The following is a 21056-nucleotide window of genomic DNA, read 5'->3' on the forward strand; positions in this document are numbered from 1 at the left end:
CTGGCAGCAGACACGGCTCCTGCCGATCGTGACTTGAATAATAAATGCTCCTGTTCTCATTAACCCGGATTTTTAAAATATATATTTTTTTATTGGCAGTTGTTTTCCTAAAGCGTGCGCCAGTTCAAGGCGGTTTGCCAACAGCACACAAAATGCAAGGGAACATGCTTCATTTTCTGTCTCATTATGATTTAAAAATCAGAATTAAAACAATACCCTCAATAATGAAAATCCGAAATTATTGAGCCTTGGATACCGGGTTGTTGACTCCATTATATTTTGGTGTTTTGTTAGGAACTTGTGCATTTGTGCCTTTTGATATTCCACTCTTTCATAACCAGCCTCCAGATTTAGGCCACACCGGATGCTGTGTAGTAGGAAGTTCTTCTTTACCCAACGTGTGGTGGACACCTGGAATGCGCTTCCAGAGGGCGTAATAGGGCAGAGTACGGTACTGGGGTTCAAGAAAGGATTGGACAATTTCCTGCTGGAAAGGGGATAGAGGGGTATAGATAGAGGATTACTGCACAGGTCCTGGACCTGTTGGGCCGCCGCGTGAGCGGGCTGCTGGGCACGATGGACCTCAGGTCTGACCCAGCGGAAGCATTGCTTATGTTCTTATTGGGAGAGGAGGAGATAGTGGATGCTCTGGATGTGCCATTTAGCCTTTATCTGCCATCATGTTTCTATGTTACTAAAGTTCTGTGACATCACAATGCAGGTGCAAAGAGCCTTAGCCTATAGGAAGAGGAAATGCAAATGTTAAGAGCCTTAGCCAATGCGCTTCCAGAGAGTGTAATAGAGCAGAGTATGGTACTGGGGTTCAAGAAAGGATTGGACAATTTCCTGCTGGAAAAAGGGATAGAGGGGTATAGATAGAGGATTACTGCACAGGTCCTGGACCTGTTGGGCCGCCGCGTGAGCGGACTACTGGGCACGATGGACCCCAGGTCTGACCCAGCAGAGGCATTGCTTATGTTCTTATGAATCTTTGCTAATCCACAATTTTGAAGAACTGAAGGAGCTTCCACAAAAATATTTAATGGTGCGTTGGTGTTGTGAAGTATGAAAGCACGTTCCCTCTGGGCAGGAGCGCGAAAATCTCGCTCTTACCCGCTGCACTTCTGGACCACCAGGGATCGGCAGAGGAGGTACGAGGGAAGGGAGGGGGGACAGGGTGCAGAGCCTGGTGGTGGCCAGCAATAATTCGGAGAGGGGGCACTATCCCAAATATAAACCAGGACCCCCATTTTTGGGCCAGTTTTTGTCCTAAAAATCCTGGTTTATATTTGAGTATATACGGTACATGTATATCTTTTATACAGTACTTGAAGGACAGGATCATCTTCTACACGCTTTCAAGGTCACTAAGGTCTTACCAAGGAGTATGCCTAACCACATCCTCTCCAAAGGACATGACACGATATGTCAGCCAGGTAAATCTTCTCCAGAATAGCCCCCATCTGTGGTCTAGCCACAGGTGGGCCCGGGTGGACACCTTGGACTCGGGCCCAAACAGCAGCTTCGGGAGATCATGGGATCCCTTTATTCTACTCCCCCCCCCCATTGATGAAAGGCACATCCTGTAGGCAGTCGGCATCTCCTCCTCCAGCACCCCTCCCCACACTGACGTAGTAATTGCAGGCTCAGAGCCCCATCTGGAAGGCCTTCGTGCATGCACGTGTGTGACGTCATTGCGTCGATGTCTGTGCACTTCCAGACACCTTCCAGCCTTGGCCCCGAGTTGAGTACGCCGCAGCTTTAAAACGTTTGCGAGACGCTGCTCTAAAGCATTTTCCTGTTTGCAGGACCAAGAAGGTTGCATCTGAGGGGAAGGTTCATAACTGGCGTGAGCAAGAGAAATGAGTTGCTGATGGCTGCTGGTGAAGACCTAAAGCAGGGGTGTCCAACCTGCGGCCCCGTGAAGCATTTTGTGCGGCCCCGGTCGAGGGCGATGCAGTGTTTTCCTCTGCTGCCCCCTGGTGTTTACCGTCTTGCCGGCTCCATCCTCTGTCTTGCTGCAGCGTTTGCGCATTTGTGCGGTCCCAGAAACATTTTTTTTGGCCAATGTGGCCCAGAGAAGCAAAAAGGTTGGACACCCCTGACCTAAAGCATTTAAAGAAAATGGTGGGGAGGGGAGGGTGTGGAGTAGAGAATGACACGGTGAGAAAATTCATCACTGTTCCCGTCCCCGCGGATAACCGCGGGAAATAATCCCATGTCATTTTATAGTGTCTATTTCAACCTCGGTCCTTCTACACCAGCATTCTTCAAAGCAAAGCTTGCGGGTCAGTGATTGTGGCCATTCATACTCTGATTCTTATGTGAGCCAAGGATAATGAAGCCATTGTGACATCACTGATGTGATTGGCTCTTAGGCACTGGTGGAATGAGGCATTATGACATCACAATATCTGCTCTGGATACCAGAGACTGTCATTCTTCAGTGTCTATCTCAATCTCAGTCCTTCTACACCAGCATTCTTCAAAGCAAAGCTTGAGGGTCAGTGGTTGTGGCCATTCATACTCTGATTCTTCCCTCTCTCCTTAAAGAATGACATGAAGATGGTTTCCCGCGGTTATCTGTGAGGATGGGGACGGTGATGAATTTTGTCACCGTGTCATTCTCTATGGACTTAAGTGATCCTCTGACCACCTTAAGGTGAGCAAGGTTGTGCCCACCTACTTTAGGCTCAGGTCTGCCCAAAATTGGATGTCTGGGCCCACGCTGTTACTACTACTACTTATTTCTGTAGTGCTGCTAGATGTACACAGCACTGTACATTAAACATATAAGAGACGATTCCTGCTCAATAGAGCTTACAATCTAATAAAAACAGACAAATAGGAAAGCATTCCTTGAAAGGTTTTCTTTAACACAAAAACTATCTAGACTTCAGGAGGAAGGTGATAGCTCAACTCTTCACCCAGAGTAGGTCACATATATGAGGAAACAAGGCTATACATACGTTTGTTTGTTTATTAAAATTTTTATGTACCGCATATACCAATGGAGAAAGTGTCACAGAGGTCTCGGTGGGCGACACATTGGCCTCCAGTGACCACAACATGGTATGGTTCAATATCAGGAAAGGTTTCACTAAATCTACTACACTAACCAATGTCCTCAAATTCAAGGACACAAATTTCAAAGAAATGGGAGACTTCGTTCACCAGGCGCTACAAAGCCAAGAAGAAACCGATAACGTGGAAGACATGTGGTCGACTTTGAAAGCAACCATACAAGAAGCAACAAACCGCTATGTAAAATCAGTAAGTAAACGGCGAAGGAACAAGAAGCCACAGTGGTTTACTGCGGAGATCTCAGACCTGATCAAGGAGAGGAAAAAAGCATTCATCTCTTACAAACAATCAGGGAAGCAGGACTCTAGAGCAGACTACCTGGCCAAATCAAAAGCCGTCAAAACAGCAGTCAGGGAGGCTAAATTCCTCATGGAGGAGTCTCTAGCAAAGAACATCCAGAAGGGAGATAAATCCTTCTTCAGGTATATCAGTGATAGAAGAAAAAACTCAGGCGGAATTGTACGTCTTAGGAAACCAGACGGAGACTATGTGGAAAAGGATTCGGAAAAAGCCCAACTATTAAATGAATACTTCTGCTCAGTCTTCACCCGAGAAGCGCCGGGCTCGACCCTCAGCTACAGACAAGGGTTGGCTCAGTTGACCCGTTTAGTAACTTTGAGTTTACGCCCAGCAGTGTCTACGGTGAGCTGTCAAAGCTCAAGGTTAACAAAGCAATGGGGCCGGACAACCTGCACCCCAGGGTGCTTAGGGAGCTGAGTGATGTCTTGGCGGAGCCACTGTCCGCGCTCTTCAACCTCTCCCTTAGTACAGGCAGCGTCCCGTTGGACTGGAGGACGGCTAACGTCATTCCACTCACAAGAAAGGCTCAAAGATGGAGACAGCAAACTACAGACCAGTGAGTCTAACATCGATAGTGAGCAAACTAATGGAAACTCTAATCAAACACCAATTAGATAAGATCCTGGATGAGGAGAATCTACGGGATCCCCGACAACATGGATTTACTAAGGGGAGATCCTGCCAATCCAACCTGATCAGCTTCTTTGACTGGGTGACGGGGAAGCTGGATATTGGGGAGTCCCTGGACATCGTGTACCTGGACTTTAGCAAAGCATTCGATAGCGTACCACACCGCAGGTTACTGAGCAAGATGAGTTCTATAGGATTAGGTAACACATTGACGAAATGGGTTGGGAGCTGGCTTGGAGGTAGGCTCCAAGGGTGGTGGTGAACGGCACCCCCTCCGAAATGACGGAGGTGATTAGTGGAGTACCACAGGGCTCAGTCTTGGGCCCAATCCTATTCAACATCTTTATAAGAGACTTGGCAGAAGGGCTTCGAGGTAAAATAACATTATTCGCCGATGACGCCAAACTGAGTAATGTAGTGGGCAAATGCACAACAGACGAAGATTCAGTGCCCGACAACATGATGCATGACCTACTCCTACTGGAAGCGATGGTCTAGGACATGGCAACTCAACTTCAATGCCAAAAAATGCAAAGTTATGCACCTGGGCAGCCAGAATCCATGCAAGTCTTATACCCTTATGGCGAGATCCTAGCAAAAACGGTAGCAGAACGAGACTTGGGGGTAATCGTCAGTGAGGACATGAAGTCTGCCAATCAAGTGGAGGCAGGCTTCGTCCAAGGCAAGACAAATCATGGGCTGCATACGAAGGGGTTTCGTCAGTCGTAAGGCGGAATGTCATTATGCCATTGTATAGATCCATGGTGAGGCCCACCTGGAATACTGTGTGCAATTCTGGAGGCCGCATATATCGCAAGGATGTGCTGAGACTGGAGTCGGTGCAAAGAATGGCCACCCGGATGGTCTCGGGACTCAAGGATCTACCATACGAAAAATGGCTTGACAAATTACAGCTATACTCGCTCGAGGAGCGCAGAGAGAGGGGGGACATGATCGAGACGTTCAAGTATCTTATGGGCCGCATCGAGGCGGAGGAAGATATCTTCTTTTTCAAGGGTCCCACGACAACAAGAGGGCATCCGTTGAAAATCAGGGGCGGGAAACTACGAGGTGACACCAGGAAATTCTTTTTCACTGAAAGAGTGGTTGATCGCTGGAATAGTCTTCCACTACAGGTGATTGAGGCCAGCAGCATGCCTGATTTTAAGGCCAAATGGGATCGGCACATGGGATCTATTCACAGGGCAAAGGTAGGGGAGGGACATTAAGGTGGGCAGACTAGATGGGCCGTGGGCCCTTATCTGCCGTCTATTTCTATGTTTCTATGTTTCTATATACAGCCAAAAAGGATCAAAGCGGTTTACAATATAATTCAATCAAAATTATGAAAAGAACTCCATTTAAAAAAAGAAAAGAAGAAAAAAATAACATTTCTAATGCATAATATCCTATAACATCCAAATTAATAAAATTAAAAATTAATTAATTCAAATTAAAAAATTGTAAAAATGCAGACTGCAGTCCTGAATTCACATCCTGTCAATTTAAAAAGGCCAGTTGGAAAATAAAAATATGTCTTTAAAAGTCTTTTGAAATGTTGAAAAGATTCTCCCTTCCTCAATTCTACAGGCAAGTTGTTCCATAATTGATCCACTCCTGCCCTAGTTGAGATTATATTCGTGCACTTTTCTGATTTCACCTACAGCTTTTTAAAAATTAATCCCCTTATTTTCTAAATCCTGTTACTCTACCTTATCTGTATGTTTCATCTTTTCTTACACCCTGCGCTGCCAATTAGAATGTTTTATTGCATATTGTGTTGTCATTGTAATGTAGCATACCGTGCCATATCTTGTATTATTTGAATATTTTGCTGTGGTAATTTATTGCCTATGTTTCTTATTCTTGATATATACTGCCTCGAGTGAATGCCTTCAGAGGTAATAAGTAAATCCAAATAAATAAATATCCCCGTTTGCAAGATATGTAAAAGCGTAAAAATTACATGGGATGGGCGATGTTAGAACTGTTAATACGAAGGCCTGATGTCTCTGCACATGTTTATTTTTCAGGTGAGACCTCATTTAGAATATTGTGTACAATTCTGGAGGCCGCACCTTCAAAAAGTTATAAAAAGGATGGAGTCTGTCTAGAGGAAGGCTACTAAAATGGTGCGTGATCTTCGTCATACAACGTATGAGGATAGACTTAAAGATCTCAATCTGTATACTGTGGAGGAAAGGCGTGAGAGGGGGAGATATGATAGAGACATTTAAATACCTGTGTTGTAAATGGGCATGAGGCGAATCTCTTTCATTTGAAAGGAAGCTCTGGAATGAAAGGGCACAAGATGAAGTTAAGAGGTGATAGGCTTAGAAGTAATCTAAGGAAATACTTTTTTTATTTTTTTTTTACAAAAAAGGTGGTAGATGCGTATAATAGTCTTCTGGTAGAGGTGGCGGAGACAGAGACTGTGCAGGGTTCTCCCAGGGCCTTTTAGCTGAGCACTGCGCCCGGCTAATTTAGATGACCGCCCAGCTGTCATCTAACGTGAATCTCTCTACTGCCGCCACTCAACATAAAAAAAACCAAACACCTCTCACCGGCTTGGAGACACGAACTCATGCTTCGGGGCTCTATGGTGTGCGTGCTGGCTTCTCTTCTCTTCCCTCCGAAACCAGAAGTTACGTCCCGGGGGGGGGAAGGGAAGGGAAGCTGGCACGCACACCTTAGAGCCCCAAAGCATGAGTTCGCTACAGGCTTAGGCAGGAGACGGGCAAGAGACTGGTCAACGACGGATGGAAGCTTACAACTTGCTTCGGGCCTTCCTCGCTGCTGGGTCCTGCCTACTTTTCTGTTTCTGCAAAGGCAGGACCCGGCAACAAGGAAGGCCCAAAGCAAGGAAGAGCAGCAAGTTGTAAGCTTCCCTCCGTCGCTGATCTATGGAAGATAGGTCAGCAATGGAGGGAAGCTTACAACTTGCCTAGCGACTCTGCCAGGTGTGTGAGCTGGAAGGGATAGAAAGAGAAATGCTGCTGCACCACCAAATGGGGGAGGGGAGGGGGAAAGAGAAATGTTCTGCTGTTGCACCCATTTTTGGGAGGGAGGGGGGAAGAGTAATGTTCTGCTGCTGCACCCATTTTTGGGATGGAGGGAGGGGGAAGAGAAATGTTGCTGCTGCTACACACATTTTTGGGGGAGAGGGAAGAGAAATGTTGCTGCTGCTGCACCCAGTTTTTTTGGGGGGGAAGGGGAAGAGAAGTGCTGCTGCACCCAATTGGGAAGGGGAAGAGAAGTGCTGCTGCTGCAGCAGCACCCAATTGGGGAGAGAGAGGGGAGAAGGAAGACCAGGGAAGGGAGAGGAGAGGAAAGAGATGCCAAGACCATGGGATGGAGGGAAAGGAAAGGAGCTACCAGACCATGGAGGAGAGGGGAAGAGATGTCGGGGCATATGAGGGGAGAGAGTAAGGAGGCAGATGCCAGGCCAGGTGGAAGGAAGGAGAGAAAGGAAGGAGAAGAGATGCCAGATAATGGAGGGGAAGATGAGAGGAGAGAGATGTCAGGCATTTGGGGAAGGGAAACTAAAGGAGACAAAATGCTAGACCAGAGGGAAAGTAAGGAGAGGAGGTGCCAGAGAAAGAGGAGGGAGATGCCAGGGCATGGGGGAGAGAAGGGAAGGAGATAGAGATGCCAGACCATGGGGTGGGATGGTAAGGAAGGAAGGAAAGGAGAAGAGAGAAATGCCGAGCATAGGGAAGGGGGTGAAGTTGAAATGAATCATGTTCAAAGGAGAGAAAGGGCACAGGATATACAGTTTATTGAAGGGACATAGAAAGAGGAAAGATGCCATATGGAACAGAGAGAGGGCAGAGATGGAAAGGGAAGAGAAAGGGTGGATAGTGGATGCAAGGGGCAGAGAGAGGGTGGATAGTAGATGGAAGGGGTAGAGAGAGAGAGAGAGAGGGAAGAAGCTGGGTGGAAGGGGCAAAGAGAAAGGACAGATGTTGCATGGAAGGGAGCGAGGACAAACACTGAATAGAAAGAAGAGAGCGAAGATGATTAAAGCAGAAACGACAAAAGGTAGAGAAAATTTTTTTTGTTGCTTTACGTAGAATCAAGTAGTATTGTAACTGTATTGATTAAAGTTTATAAATAGGACATGGAAATAAGGCAATTTTTTGGAGAGTAAACCCCTTTCCTCAGGTCAGGACATCATAACAGCAGTATACTGTACTGCAGGGGTGCCCAAATGGTCGATCGTGATCGACCAGTAGATCGTAAAGGCAATGTGAGTCGATTGCATTGCCTTTGCGATCTTTTTCTTCCTGCTTCCCCAAGCCAGGCCTGGCGCATACAAGCGCCGGACTCGCAAGACTTCACCTCCGACATCAATTCTGATGTCAGAGAGGAAGTTCTTGGCCAGCCAATCCCTGCCTGGCTGGCCTGAAACTTCCGCTCCAACGTCAGAATTGACGTCGGAGGTGAAGTCTTGTGAGTCCGGCGCTTGTACGTGCCTGGCCTGGCTCGGGGAAGCAGTAGGGAGAAATCATCGTGGTGGCTTGGGGGGGTAGGGAAAGAATCGGGGAAGTGGAGAAATCGTCACGATGGCTTGGGGACCAGGGGGAGAGAGAGAAAGAAAAGCAGAAATAAAGAGGGGGGCAGGGGGAGAGAGAAAGAAAGAGAGACAGAAAGAAAAGGGGAGGGGCAGAAAGAAAGAAATATTGGATTTACAGTCAGAAGAAGGAAGTGCAACCAGAGACTCATGAAATCACCAGACAAAAAGGTTGGAAAAATGATTTTATTTTCAATTTAGTTATCAAAATGTGTCCGTTTTGAGAATTTATATCTGCTGTCTATATTTTGCACTATGGCCCACTTTTACTAAACTGCGATAGTGGGTTTTAGGGCAGTGAGCCTATGTGTGTCGAGAGCAGTGCGGGGCATTCAGCGCAGCTCCCTGCGCTAAAAACTGCTATTGCGGTTTAGTAAAAGGGAAGAGGGGAATTTGTCTATTTTTGTACAGTTGTTACTGAGGTGACATTGCATATTTTAAAGTCATCTGCCTTGACCTCTGGAAAAAAACCCCGAATATAAATGATAATTAACATTTTCTCTGCGTACAGTGTGCTTTGTGTTTTTAAAAATTTTATTGTTGGTAAATCATTTTGACTTGGTCATTTTAAAAAGTAGCTCGCAAGCTAAAAAAAGTGTGGGCAACCCTGCTGTACTGTCTTGAAGAAAGATTTGTCCTCTGAAAGCTAATTGAAAAATTGATTAGTCCAAAAAATTGTATTTTCTTATTTCTCATTATTTGTTTTATTTCTATTTGTTAATTTGTAAAGTGGTGATTGTTATGTAGAAGTTTTTTCAAATGTATATCTACTGTCTTTATATTTTGCACAGTATTAGGGGACGTGTCATTGTTTCTGTGGTGTTGCATTGTATGCAGAGTCTGGTTTCTTGGTTCAGTTTAACTTTTGTCTACATACTTCTATTTTTAGTTTGTGATTATTCCATATTGGGCGAGGGGGTATCTGTGTTCTATGTTTATGAAAAGAACATGGTTTTCTGTACAGGTTCAATTGACTATGTAGGATCTGGTTTGTTTAGTTTTACAATGCGTGTGTTGGTGTTCTAGTGCTCACTGCAGTGTTTAAGATGCTGCCTTTTCCTAGGTGCACCCTTGTTGTGTGACTCATGGATTATTACTAAAAATATCTTTTTTATATAGAGGAGGGGGTTGTTAAAAAATGATCAGCACTGGCTGTCATATATACTAGATACGCCACTGAATTTAATGACCCTATTCTAACTTTACTGTTGATGTAGGTGTTGTCCCACCCCCCATCCCCACACGCACTATAAAGAATTAAATTAAAGTTGTATTAACATCAAGCAGCTTTCAAATGACATTATAAGCAAATAAAAATAAAATATTTTATTACCTACTTCTTTACCTAAACTGTTTTGCCCTAGCTCTCACTTTGCACTACACTTCCCCCCTCCGTATTCGCGAATTCCGTATCTACGGATTCGCTTATTCGCGGTTTTAAACCAAAAAATACATTTTCATTTTCAGGCTATTTTAAGCCCTGTAAGTGCCCCCTTAAGCCTTACCTGGTGGTCTAGTGGGTTTTTGGGGCAGGAACAATCTTCCCACGCTCCTGCTCCGTGCAGATCGCTCACAGGAAATGGCTTGAGAGACTACGGAAGCTCAAGGCAGCCATTTCCTGTGAGCGATCTGCATGGGGCAGGAGCATGGGAAGATTGCTCTTGCCTGAAAACCAACTAGACCACCAGGTAAGGCTTAAGGGGGGGCTTTCAGGGCTTAAAATAGCTGGGGGAAGTGGGGGTTAAGGGCAGAACCGGTCCGAATATTATTCACATTTTTTTAATATTCGCAGGCCGGCTCTGCCCCTAACCCCTGTGAATACGGAGGGAGAAGTGTACAGCAAAAAATGTAGCAGATAAAGATCAATCACACAGGTCTCCTTCAAGGCTCAGTAACACCTCTCCATAAATTATGTGGAAGAGGTCTGGAAGTGGGGATCGAATCTATTTCATATCCTCAGTGAGATCTCAGGAAGTAACCTGGTGATCAAAACATTATTAGAGGTGCTGTAGAGCCATTTCTATATTGAACCTAATGACTTCATTAACACATTTTCCTTTTTTTAAACCTCTATACCATTTGAAAGAGGGCAAATATATAATTATTCCCTTCTAGAATTGGATACTTCTTAAATTTAGTAAAAATATTCTGGCACAAGTGTCAAACCTTAAAAAAGGAAGTCATATTGAGCATTTGAAAATAATAATAATTAACTAATAAAAATAGTACACATTTAGGGCTCTTTTTACTAAGCTGCGATAGCGGTTTTAGCGTGCGCTTAGCGAGTGCAGAATTGCTGTGTGCACTAGACATTAACGCCAGCTTTGAACTGGCGTTATTTTTCCTGCGTAGTGCGGGGGTTTATGTGCGCTAAAAACACTAGTGCACCTTAGTAAAAGAGGGGGTTAATTTCCCCATCCCGTCCCACCCGGCTACTTTTTCATGCCACTCGGCTGGAAAAAAATTTCTGGGGAGAACACTGCTGTGTCTGAATTCAAGAAAGCCTACACGTGGGATCTCTGATGCCTTCTGTTTTTAAGATTTAATATTTTTGTTCTGGATCTAAAGTACTGACAAGTATAACTTATATTTAGCAATAAGTTAAGATTCAGAACAGATAAATTTATCATATATTATAGTCTTAATTTGGGCTCCTTTTATCAAGGCGTGCTACGGAGGTTAGAATGTCGGACATTTCATCATGCGCTAACCCCCGCGGCAGCCTAAAATCCTAAGCCTCGTGAATTAATGTGCATTAAACTGCTACCGCACCTCTGTAAAAAGACCCCTTTGAACCTGGAGTCAGTCTCTGTATATTTTTACTGACTCCCAACTCCATCCAAAATTGCTTCGTACTTCAACTCCATGACTACACAAATACAGGCTCACAGCGCTACTCGTCATATAGCTCCACATTAGAGAGAGAATTTGGTACAGTCTTGATTTTAAGCCATTGTACGCATGAATTTGTTGCTTTGGCTTCCTCGACTTGACAAGACAGGAGAGTGTGGCGCAGTGGTTATTGGGATTTGTATACCACCTTTTGTAGTTATATTATCACACTCAAAGCGGTTTACATACAGGTAATTTAAGCATTTTCTTTATCTGTCCTGGTGGGCTCACAATCTATCTAATGTACCCGGGGTAGTGGAGGATTAAGTGACTTGCCCTGGGTCACAGGGAGTAGCATGGGGTCTGAACCCACAACTTCGGGGTGCTGAGGCTGCAGCTTTAACCACTACGCCACACTCTCCTCTGGTTAGAACTATGGTGAGGCCCGACTTTAATACAGGAAGAGGTGGTTGGAGCATAGTGCGAGTGATTTCCTTCACTCGCCGGCACTCCGGCTGACCTCTCCTGCCTCTCCGGCTGCCCTCTCCTATCTCCCTGCTAAAAACCATATTTGCGGTTTTCAACATTTGCGGAGGTTCCTGGAACAGAACCCCCGCGAATATCGGGAGAGTACTGTACAAGAATATGTGGACAATGGTTGAGTGTTATTAAAGAATGGATAATTATGTGTGTATAGGTATGAATGTATGTAAGGTTTTTCACTCTCTGCAAATGGGTGGGGTGGGGTGGAATGGGAGGATTTGGGGATAGTTCTTAGAAATTTTATGAACACGCTTTATTTTATGAACATGCTTTGCATTGTGATGATAAACAAGCTTTTCAGAATTTATATTCACTCCTGTTTAAATGTATGTTTATTATATAAAATTTTAATAAAAAATTATTGAACTGAAAAAAAAAGATCTAAAGAGCCTCGAGGCTTGCAGCCACAGGGATGTTCCCAAAGCGGGAGACACATGACACCTTGGGGGGGGGGGGGGGCATGAATAGAGAGGTAATAGAGCTCCAAGTGTTGACTCTTACTATTGAAGATCTGTGTGTAGTGACTAAATGAGTTCTTGGGGGTGAGAGCGAGTGTAAGATTAAGACCAAATTCCTATCTATGACTATGTCTACTTCAGTCTGCAAGAGCCCTGTAGAGAAACATGTAGATCCCATCTGATCCAGCTACCATTTGAAGGAGCTTCTTTAAGCTCAGCTGAGCTGACCTCACTCTTGTGATTGGTTACTACTACTACTTATCATTTCTATAGCATCGCTAAGCGTACGCAGCACTGCACATTAGAACATTCAAGACACAGACCCTGCTCGGAAGAGCTTACAATCTACCCAACAGACAAACAAGACAAGTTAGGGGGTTGTGGAGTTCCATCAGGCACGAATGCCTTACAGCAAGTGGGGGTTAGGAATTACAGTTAAAGCAACCTCAAAGAAGTGGAACTTGAGCCTAGATTTGAATACAGCTAGGGGCGGAGCTTGATACGGTAATTCAGGGAATCTGTTCCAGGTGCAAGGCGCAGCAAGAGAGAAGGAATGGAATCTGGAGTTGGCATTAATGTAGAGGAGTACTGATAAGAGAGATTTACCTGATGAGCAGACAGTGGCATAGGTAAGGGCGGGGGGGGGGGAATTCCACCCCGGGCACCATCTTGGTGGAGGCGCCAGCACCTGTCCTCCTCTCCTTCCCTGCCCCCCCCCCCACTACCGCGTGTGCCCCTTACCTTTTTAACTTTTCCCGGCGCGAGCAGCAGCCCCATCCTGCTGCTCGCCCCAATGTCGACTCTTCCTTTGACATCACTTCCTGGACCCGCGCCTAGGAAATGATGTCAGAAGGAGAGCTAATGCTGGCAGCAAGTTGGTGATGCTGCTTGCACTGGGAATGTTAGAGATACGAGGAAGGGAAGAGGTGTGCTTGCACATGGCAGGTGGGGGGGGAGAAGAGGGTGTTGGAGGGGCACCTCTCGCCCTCCCTTACGCCACTGTGAGCAGAGTTCCCAGGGAGAGGTGTATAGAGAGAGAAGAGACGAGAGATATTGAGGAGCTGCAGAGTGAATGCATTTGTAAGTCAGAGGAATTTGAATTGTAAGCGGCAGTGGATAGGCAGCCAATAGAGTGATTTGAGGAGAGGATTGATAGGGAAAGAGCAACTCGGGCAGAATTTTAAATCATGCAGCAGAATTTTGGACCATTTGAAGGGGAGAGAGTTGGTTACAAGGAAGATCTGAGAGAAACAACCTGCAGTAGTTGCAGTGAGAGGTCATTAGGGTTTTGGTGGTGTACTGTGAGAAGAACATAAGAACATAAGCAGTGCCTCCGCTGGGTCAGACCAGAGGTCCATCATGCCCAGCAGTCCGCTCACGCGGAGGCCCATCAGGTCCAGGACCTGTGTAGTAATCCTCTATCCATACTCTTCCTTCAGAAAATTGCCCAATCCCTTCTTGAACCCCAATACTGTACTAGAAACGCCTTCACCGGATTTTGATAATGATATAGATAGAGAAAGAATTGACAGGTTTTAGTGGTCTGCTGGATTTGTATAGAGGACAGAGAGAAATCAAAAATGACCCCGAGGTTGCGAGCTGGCAAGACGGGAAGGATGAGGGCGCCATCCATTGAAATAGAGAGTGGGGGAGAGGATAGGTGGGTTTAGGCAGAAGAACAAAATAGCTGTCTTGGCCATATTCAGCTTCAGGTGGTGATGGGACATCCAGTAGACATCTGCAGTAGGTTTCTGAAAATGGGGGCGCTAGTTACAATTATTTGTGTCTTGAGTGGGCCTAAATAAGTGCATTATTGTTGTTAGAGCCTTTGGTAGTTGATGTTGTACCTCCCTAGGATGTGTTATGTGTTACTAGTATTTCTACTATCCATTCACTTGTGTCCGATCCTTAGATACTCTGTAGGCCAGTCCTCACCACGCTTCCCTGTTTTCCACGGCTTCTTTCAATTGCTTGATGTTCATTCCCGTGTCATTCTAGCTAGGTACTTGGGACCTGGGCTGGCCACTGTTGGAAATAGGATGCTGGGCTTGATGGGCCCTTGGTCTGTTCCAGTATGGCAATTCTTATGTTCTTATGAGAAAATTACCCCATAGATATCTATACCTGTTTCTTCTGCAGATATTTTCCCTTTGAAAACAATGCATGCACATTTGAAAGTCTAAATCAGGGCTGCCCAAAAGCTCGATCGCGATCGACCAGTAGATCACAAAGACTTGCGTTGCCTTTGCGTTCTCCTTGTTCCCCGCCACCATAACAGGCCAGCAGCGACTACAGAAGTGCCGGGCACGCCAGCCTCCCCCCACCCCGACGTCAATTCTGACATCAGAGAGGAAGTTCCGGGACAGCCAATTGCTGCCTGGCTGGCCCAGCACATCCTCTCCAAAGTCAGAATTGACGTCAAGAAGGCTGCTGGCCTGTTGCAGCGTCAGGAAACTGGGAGAACTCAGTGGCAGCGGTGGCTTGGGGGCCTGTTCCCAGACATCGGCAGTGACTTGGGGGCCTGTTCCCAGATGACAGCCCCAGCGGTGGCTTGGGAAGAAAGAAAGGGGAGACATAAAGACGGAGGCAGAACAGGGAGACAGAAAGAAAGGGGGGGGCATAGAGAAAGAAAGAGAGAGACAAAGAAAGAAAGGGGGGCAGGGAAACAGAAAGAAAGAAAGGGGGAGTGGCAAGGATAGAGGAAGAAAAAGTTGGACTCATGGAAGGACAGAGATGTTGGTTGGGGAATGGAATAAGGTCTGGAGGAGACGAAGCATGCAGGAGGCAGAAAGAAGGGAAGAAATATTGGATGCACAGTCAGAAGAAGAAAGTGCAACCAGAGACTCATGAAGTCACCAGATGACAAAGGTAGGAAAAATGACTTTATTTTCAATTTAGTGATCAAAATGTGTCCGTTTTGAGAATTTATATCTGCTGTTTATATTTTGCACTATGGCCCCCTTTTACTAAACCACAGTAGCGGATCTTAACGCAAGAAGTCTGAGTGTTGAGAGCAGCGCGGGGCATTCAGCGCAGCTCCCTGTGATAAAAACCGCTCTGTGTACAGTGTGCTTTGTGTGTTTTAAAATTTTATTGTTGGTAGATCATTTTGACTTGGTCATTTTAAAAGTAGCTCGCAAGCCCAAAAAGTGTGGGCACCCCTGGTCTGAACTATGCAGTCTCCTCTCCTCCTTGACCTAGCTGAGAGCATAGTTTGCTTTTTTTTTTTGACTGGGTAAAAGTGTGTGAATTTGCCTCTGTGCATACTTTTAATTGGGTCAGGGGTGAGCAATTTTCAAATGGCTAAATGACTTGAGCAAATAGAAGCATGACGGCAGATAAAGGCCAAATGGCCCATCCATTCTGCCCATCCGCAGCATCCACTATCTCCTGCTCTTCCTAAGAGGACCCACATAAGAATTGCCTACTCCAGCTCTGCTCAATGAAAACCTTACAAATAATGTACCACAGCAAACCAGGAGTTCCCAAACTTGCACTGGTGAGCTCATAGTCAGGTTTTGAGGATATCCACCATGAATATGCATGCGTGATAGATTTGCATACAAAGCAGACACAATGTATACAGATTTTTTTCATCCATATTCATTATGTATTAACTGAGATGGATTGGTTTTGTGGTTCCCAAGACAGATTTGGAAAGCGCACTCTGGTAAATGTTATTATTTCAATGGGCTTAAGGTGATATGTATGCTACTACAGTTATCGCTATTCCACAAAATGGAACTGTCTATCAAAATGTAATGCAAATTTACAAAAATTAAGAGTTTCTCTTTTTGGTTTTCCAGTTCAATTTGACCATGAATTCAATCAAAACTACCCCCTCCCTTTTTGTTATATTCCCCCTCATCATACCTAGTTTAGTCCTCTTTGTGACAATGCACTGTGGCTCCCTGCAGTGTTAGACCTTAAATCTAGCAAGTTAAGAGAATAGTCCTGAGAATAGTTCGGGCTTGATGGTGGGACGGAATGTTATAGGGGACAGCCTTGATACAGCCTGCGGGACGAAACATGTCGGCAAAAGTCCCCAGCTGACCAGAACGTCAGCTTATTGAGATATTTATTTATTCAGTTTTCTATACCGGTGTCCCCGGGGAGCTCAGAACGGTTTACATGCATTTATTCAGGTACTCAATCAGTTTTCCCTGTCTGTCCTGGCGGGCTCACAATCTATCTAATGTACCTGGGGCAATGGGAGGATTATGTGACTTTCCCAGGGTCACAAGGAGCAGCGTGGGTTTGAACCCACAACCTCAGGGTGCGGAGGCTGTAGCTGTAGCTTTAACCACTCCGCCACACAGTGTATATATAAAGGATCAATGACGATTGTAGCAGTATTTCTAAAAAAAAAAAAAAACCCCAAAAAACTGATGAGGGATTACTGCATTACAACTGCGAAGATCCTTGAAACAATGATAAAGTCAATAGTAAAAATTAATGAGTGGTTAACATGTGCATGTTTTGTGGAGGTCTCAAATCTAGCCAATGCTTGATAACTAAACTAAACCTTAAGTTTATATACTGCATCCTCTCCATGAATATAGAGCTCGACATGGTTTACAAGAGCTTAATAAAGGAAAAGAATAGCACATTGAGTTTGGTGGATTGAGTATAGGGGGGAGGAGAACATTACGTTTTTGTGAAAAGACTGGTTTTCAGATGCGTACGGAATAGTTGGAAGGAGACCTGAGTCCGCAGTGGGGTAGTAAGGTTATTCCAAAGCCCTGTAATTCTGAAGAAGAGAGATTTTCCCAATTTTCCCACATAGAGGATACCTTTAAGTGAGGGGAAGGAAAGTTTAAGTTTTTGGGTGGGCCTGGTATTGTCGGGACTCTGGGAGTTCCAAGATAGAGAGATTAGAGGAGGGAGGATGCCGTGTAGGATTTTAAAAGCTAGACAGGAACATTTAAAATGAACTCTGGCAATTATTGGGAGCCAGTAGAGTTTGGACAAAAGTGGGGAGACATGGTCAAATTTACGTTTTGCGAAGATCAACTTGGCCACAGTGTTCTGAATTAGTTGAAGTCTATGAAGACTCTTTTTGGTTAGACTAAGGTAGATGGAATTGCAGTAATCTAGTTTGGAAAGGATGATGGATTGAACAAGGACGGCAAAATGCTGTTGGCGGAAGCAGGATCTCACTTTCCTCAGCATGTGGAGCCCTGGTTCTCAAACTCTTTGAAGCTTACTGCTTTCCCCTTTCCTATTGTTTTTTCCCTTACTTGTTTTCTTTACTATTTTTAACTTGTATTTCTTTTCCTATTCCTTTCCTTTTGTATCATATGTTTTGTCTTGTCCGTCATATTTAAATTAGTCTGTTTCCCTTTGATTATTGTAATACAATATTTTAATATTTTGTACATCGCTTAGAATTTCAAATAAGCGATTAATCAAATGCATAAGAAACTTGAAAAAGCATGATCTTACCAGGATTTCTCCTGCACAGTACTGTCAAGAGAGCACTAGACTGGAAAAGAATTTGTGGCATTGCTGTTTTCTTGCCTTTCATTTCGCTATGGTTATAGTCTGAATTAATGACACTTTTCATTTAAGGTTTAAACAACAACATAAAAATCATCTTCCAAAAAACAAGAATAGGTGGTAGGAAGTTTTATTATTGATTTTTGCAACGTTGTGTATTTGCCTAGTAGTATGCTAATTTTTATATATTATTATTATTTTATATTTGTTTTCCATTGTAACTCATCAGGAAAATCTAGAATGTATAGACAGGAAAAATAAATATATGAATGTAGAGCACATAGAAAACAAAGGAATATTGCGTCAGATAAAGGCCAAATGGCCCATCCAAAGTATCCACCATTTCCATCTCTTCCTAAGAGATCCCACGTGCCTGTTCCACACCTTCTTCAACTCAGACACAGTCTCTGTCTCCACCACCTCTACCAGAAGGACTATTCCACTCATCTACCACCTTTTTTGTAAAAAAAAAAAAAAAGTATTTCCTTAGATTACGGTACTTCTGAGCCTATCACCTCTTAACTTCATCTTGTGCCCTCTCATTCCAGAGCTTCCTTTCAAATGAAAGAGATTCGCCTCGTGCCCATTTATGCCACTTAAGTATTTAAATGTCTCTTATCATATCTCCTCTTTCCCACCTTGCCTCCAAAGTATACTTATTGAGTTTCATCTCTCCTCTCTCCTGCCAGGGAAGCTAGGGTTCAAATTCCACTTCTGCTTCCTGTGATCTTGGGCAAGTCAGTTGAATCTTCATTGCCTCAGGTACAAACTTAAGTGCTGGAAAGCAATGAGCAGAAAGGGTCAAAGTCTGGGCAGCAAAATTTCAGATCTGGAAGAGCTGATGGTGGAAATGGACTTGGGTAAAGTGGCCATTATGGAGACATGATTTAATACGCGTTGTGAATGGGATAATGCCGTAAGCTGACTGTAATCTCTTTAGGAAGGATAGTGAAGGCAGAAAAAAGGAAGGAGAGTGGCTTTTTTAAGTGGCTGAAATGCAAGGAGTATGAGGAAGAGAATAGGCACTGTGGATTGTCTTTGGAAAAACAAAATGGCATCTCCATCCTTACAAGTATAGTCTACAGATGGTTTTCAAGTCAAACAGAACTGGACAGAGATTGGATCAATAATGTTTTAAAAGTGGGAATGAAGAGAGAGGCGATACTGGGTGACATGAATCTACCAGATGTGGATTGGAGTATGCTGTCTGCAAATAGGGAGAGAGATAGAAAGATTGTCAATGCCTTTCAAGGGGTTTTACTCAGGTAAATGGTGAACGCTGAGAGTATAATTGTTGAGTCTATGGGAAGGATTGAATTTCTCTTCATTTAAGGTACGTGGGTAGATCGGGGTGGGGGCATCCCTCCTGCCAATTTTTTAAAAAAGTACAGGGGTCGAGTGTGGGGGAGGGGGTTTATGGCTTTGGGGAGGGGTCGGTTCTATGGGGGGGGGGGCAACTGATGACAGGAGGGAGTGGGCATCCCTCCTGCCTCTTTGTATTTAAAGATGGGGGCTCTGGATGGTTGAGGCAGGAGGGCATGGGCTTCCTTCCTGCTAATTTTTTTTTTTTTTGTAGCTCCACCTTTTTTTTAAAATGGGGGCAGATATGGTGCACATGCACAATATCTGTGTTCATTTAAAAAAAAAAGAGAGGCTTCCTGCCCCAAACAGCTGAGCAGCATGAGACTACTTTGGAGCTTCCTTTAACGCTCAGCAGTTCGGGCTTCCCCTGTTGGCTCTGTGCAAGTGTCAGTCTGTTTGCCAATGATTGTTCGGACGGGATTCTGACAGATTTCCATGTGTAACTCATTTGCATACAAAATTGTTTCAACATCAATCGCTGTTTTGAAATCGGACAATTTGCCAACCCCACAGCGACCCACCGGATTTTAACGACGGTTTTAATGCATCGAGGCCTCAATCCTTGGGGTACACCCAGCCTATCAGGTTTTCAGGATATGCACAGTGAATAAGCACGAGAGAAATTTGCACGCTCAGCCTTCTTTACAAATTTGTCTCGTTCATATTCGGTTTGGATATCCTAAAAACCTGACTGGCCAGGTGTGCCCTAAAGATTGGGTTGAGAATCGCTACTGTATTCTAGTTATTTTCACACTCATCCTGTGATCCCTTGTCCAGTGCCTCCTTTTCATTGAAAGTGGCACTGCCTCTTGTGCATAGATGCTTTGACTACATAAATGCATCCTGATTAGAATATTCAGAAAACATGCAAAGCAGCAGCAGTAGTTCCCAGCCTGCGCATAATAATTAGCATGGCTTCCCTCCATTAGAAGTGAGAGCAAATGAGAAATTTGCCTTGTGTGCTTCATCTTTTGGATGAAAGGTATGAAAACGTTTGCCGAGTGTTTATTATTTAACTATGTTTCCTGGTTCAGTGAAATGAGAGAATTTATTATGGAAATGTAGAATAACAGAGTGAAGAAGTTATGCGAGTCTTGTTACCATTTGCGTTAATAACATATGGCTGTACACACACATACAGGCTCTTTAATGATGGAAAATATGAAAACCTCACTTTTGGCTCTGTAAAAAAAAAAAGAATCTGTGGACAGAGCAGTGCTTTAGGGAAAGTGGGTTATTTTTTTCCTTTTGATATTACTATTATTTTGCGATTTGCTAACTGAAGGGAGGAGCTGGGTGAAAAGGATTCTTATTGCAGCCCACCACTTGCATTAGTGAACTCAGATTGGTCTTGTGCCTTAGCTCCTACCCAGGGGTTGTGGTGAAGGTCTGGCATTTTTGTCTGCAGATTCTCAGACACAGAGAAGTGAACTTGGGAAGCGAAGCTGAAGCAAGAAAGCAAAAGAGTGACTCTATGGTAACAATCACAATATGTACTTGCACAGAAGAATTGGATGATTTAGGAACGCAATTGAGCTGCAAACTTTCATTATTGTTATTTTTTTCTTTTAATAAATAGCACAGATTTTACATTTCTCAGCTTACTGTTGTAGGGAGAGTGATGGCAGCTGTGTAGAGAAATAGGAAGTCTTTTAGTCTTGTGACTTTCAGGGCCGGATCTTTTTTGCAGTTTGCGCTATATTTTAATGACTTGGCAATAGAGTTTTGCCTGGGTTTCCTCCTTCAGATTGTTAAGAGGTAGCTCTCAAATCTAT

The 21056-nt window shown here is 44.3% G+C and overlaps 1 protein-coding gene across 3 annotated transcripts in view; it reads left to right on the top strand.

The window, feature by feature from the left end:
- The window catches only part of SH3KBP1 (SH3 domain containing kinase binding protein 1), a 409330-nt gene that overhangs the window by 99966 nt on the left and 288308 nt on the right, over positions 1 to 21056 (top strand). Inside the window, exon 1 of one of the 3 annotated variants that reach the window (XM_033949044.1) lies at positions 20645 to 20758. The exons of the other annotated variants lie outside the window; for them this stretch is intronic. Coding sequence (XP_033804935.1) covers positions 20756 to 20758 — 3 coding nt within the window. The 5' untranslated portion in view covers positions 20645 to 20755. Of the gene's footprint in view, positions 1 to 20644; positions 20759 to 21056 lie in introns of those variants that run through there. 3 annotated transcript variants of the gene reach the window in all.

This window comes from Geotrypetes seraphini, chromosome 6, assembly GCF_902459505.1.
Source record: "Geotrypetes seraphini chromosome 6, aGeoSer1.1, whole genome shotgun sequence".
Classification (NCBI taxonomy): Eukaryota; Metazoa; Chordata; class Amphibia; order Gymnophiona; family Dermophiidae; genus Geotrypetes; species Geotrypetes seraphini.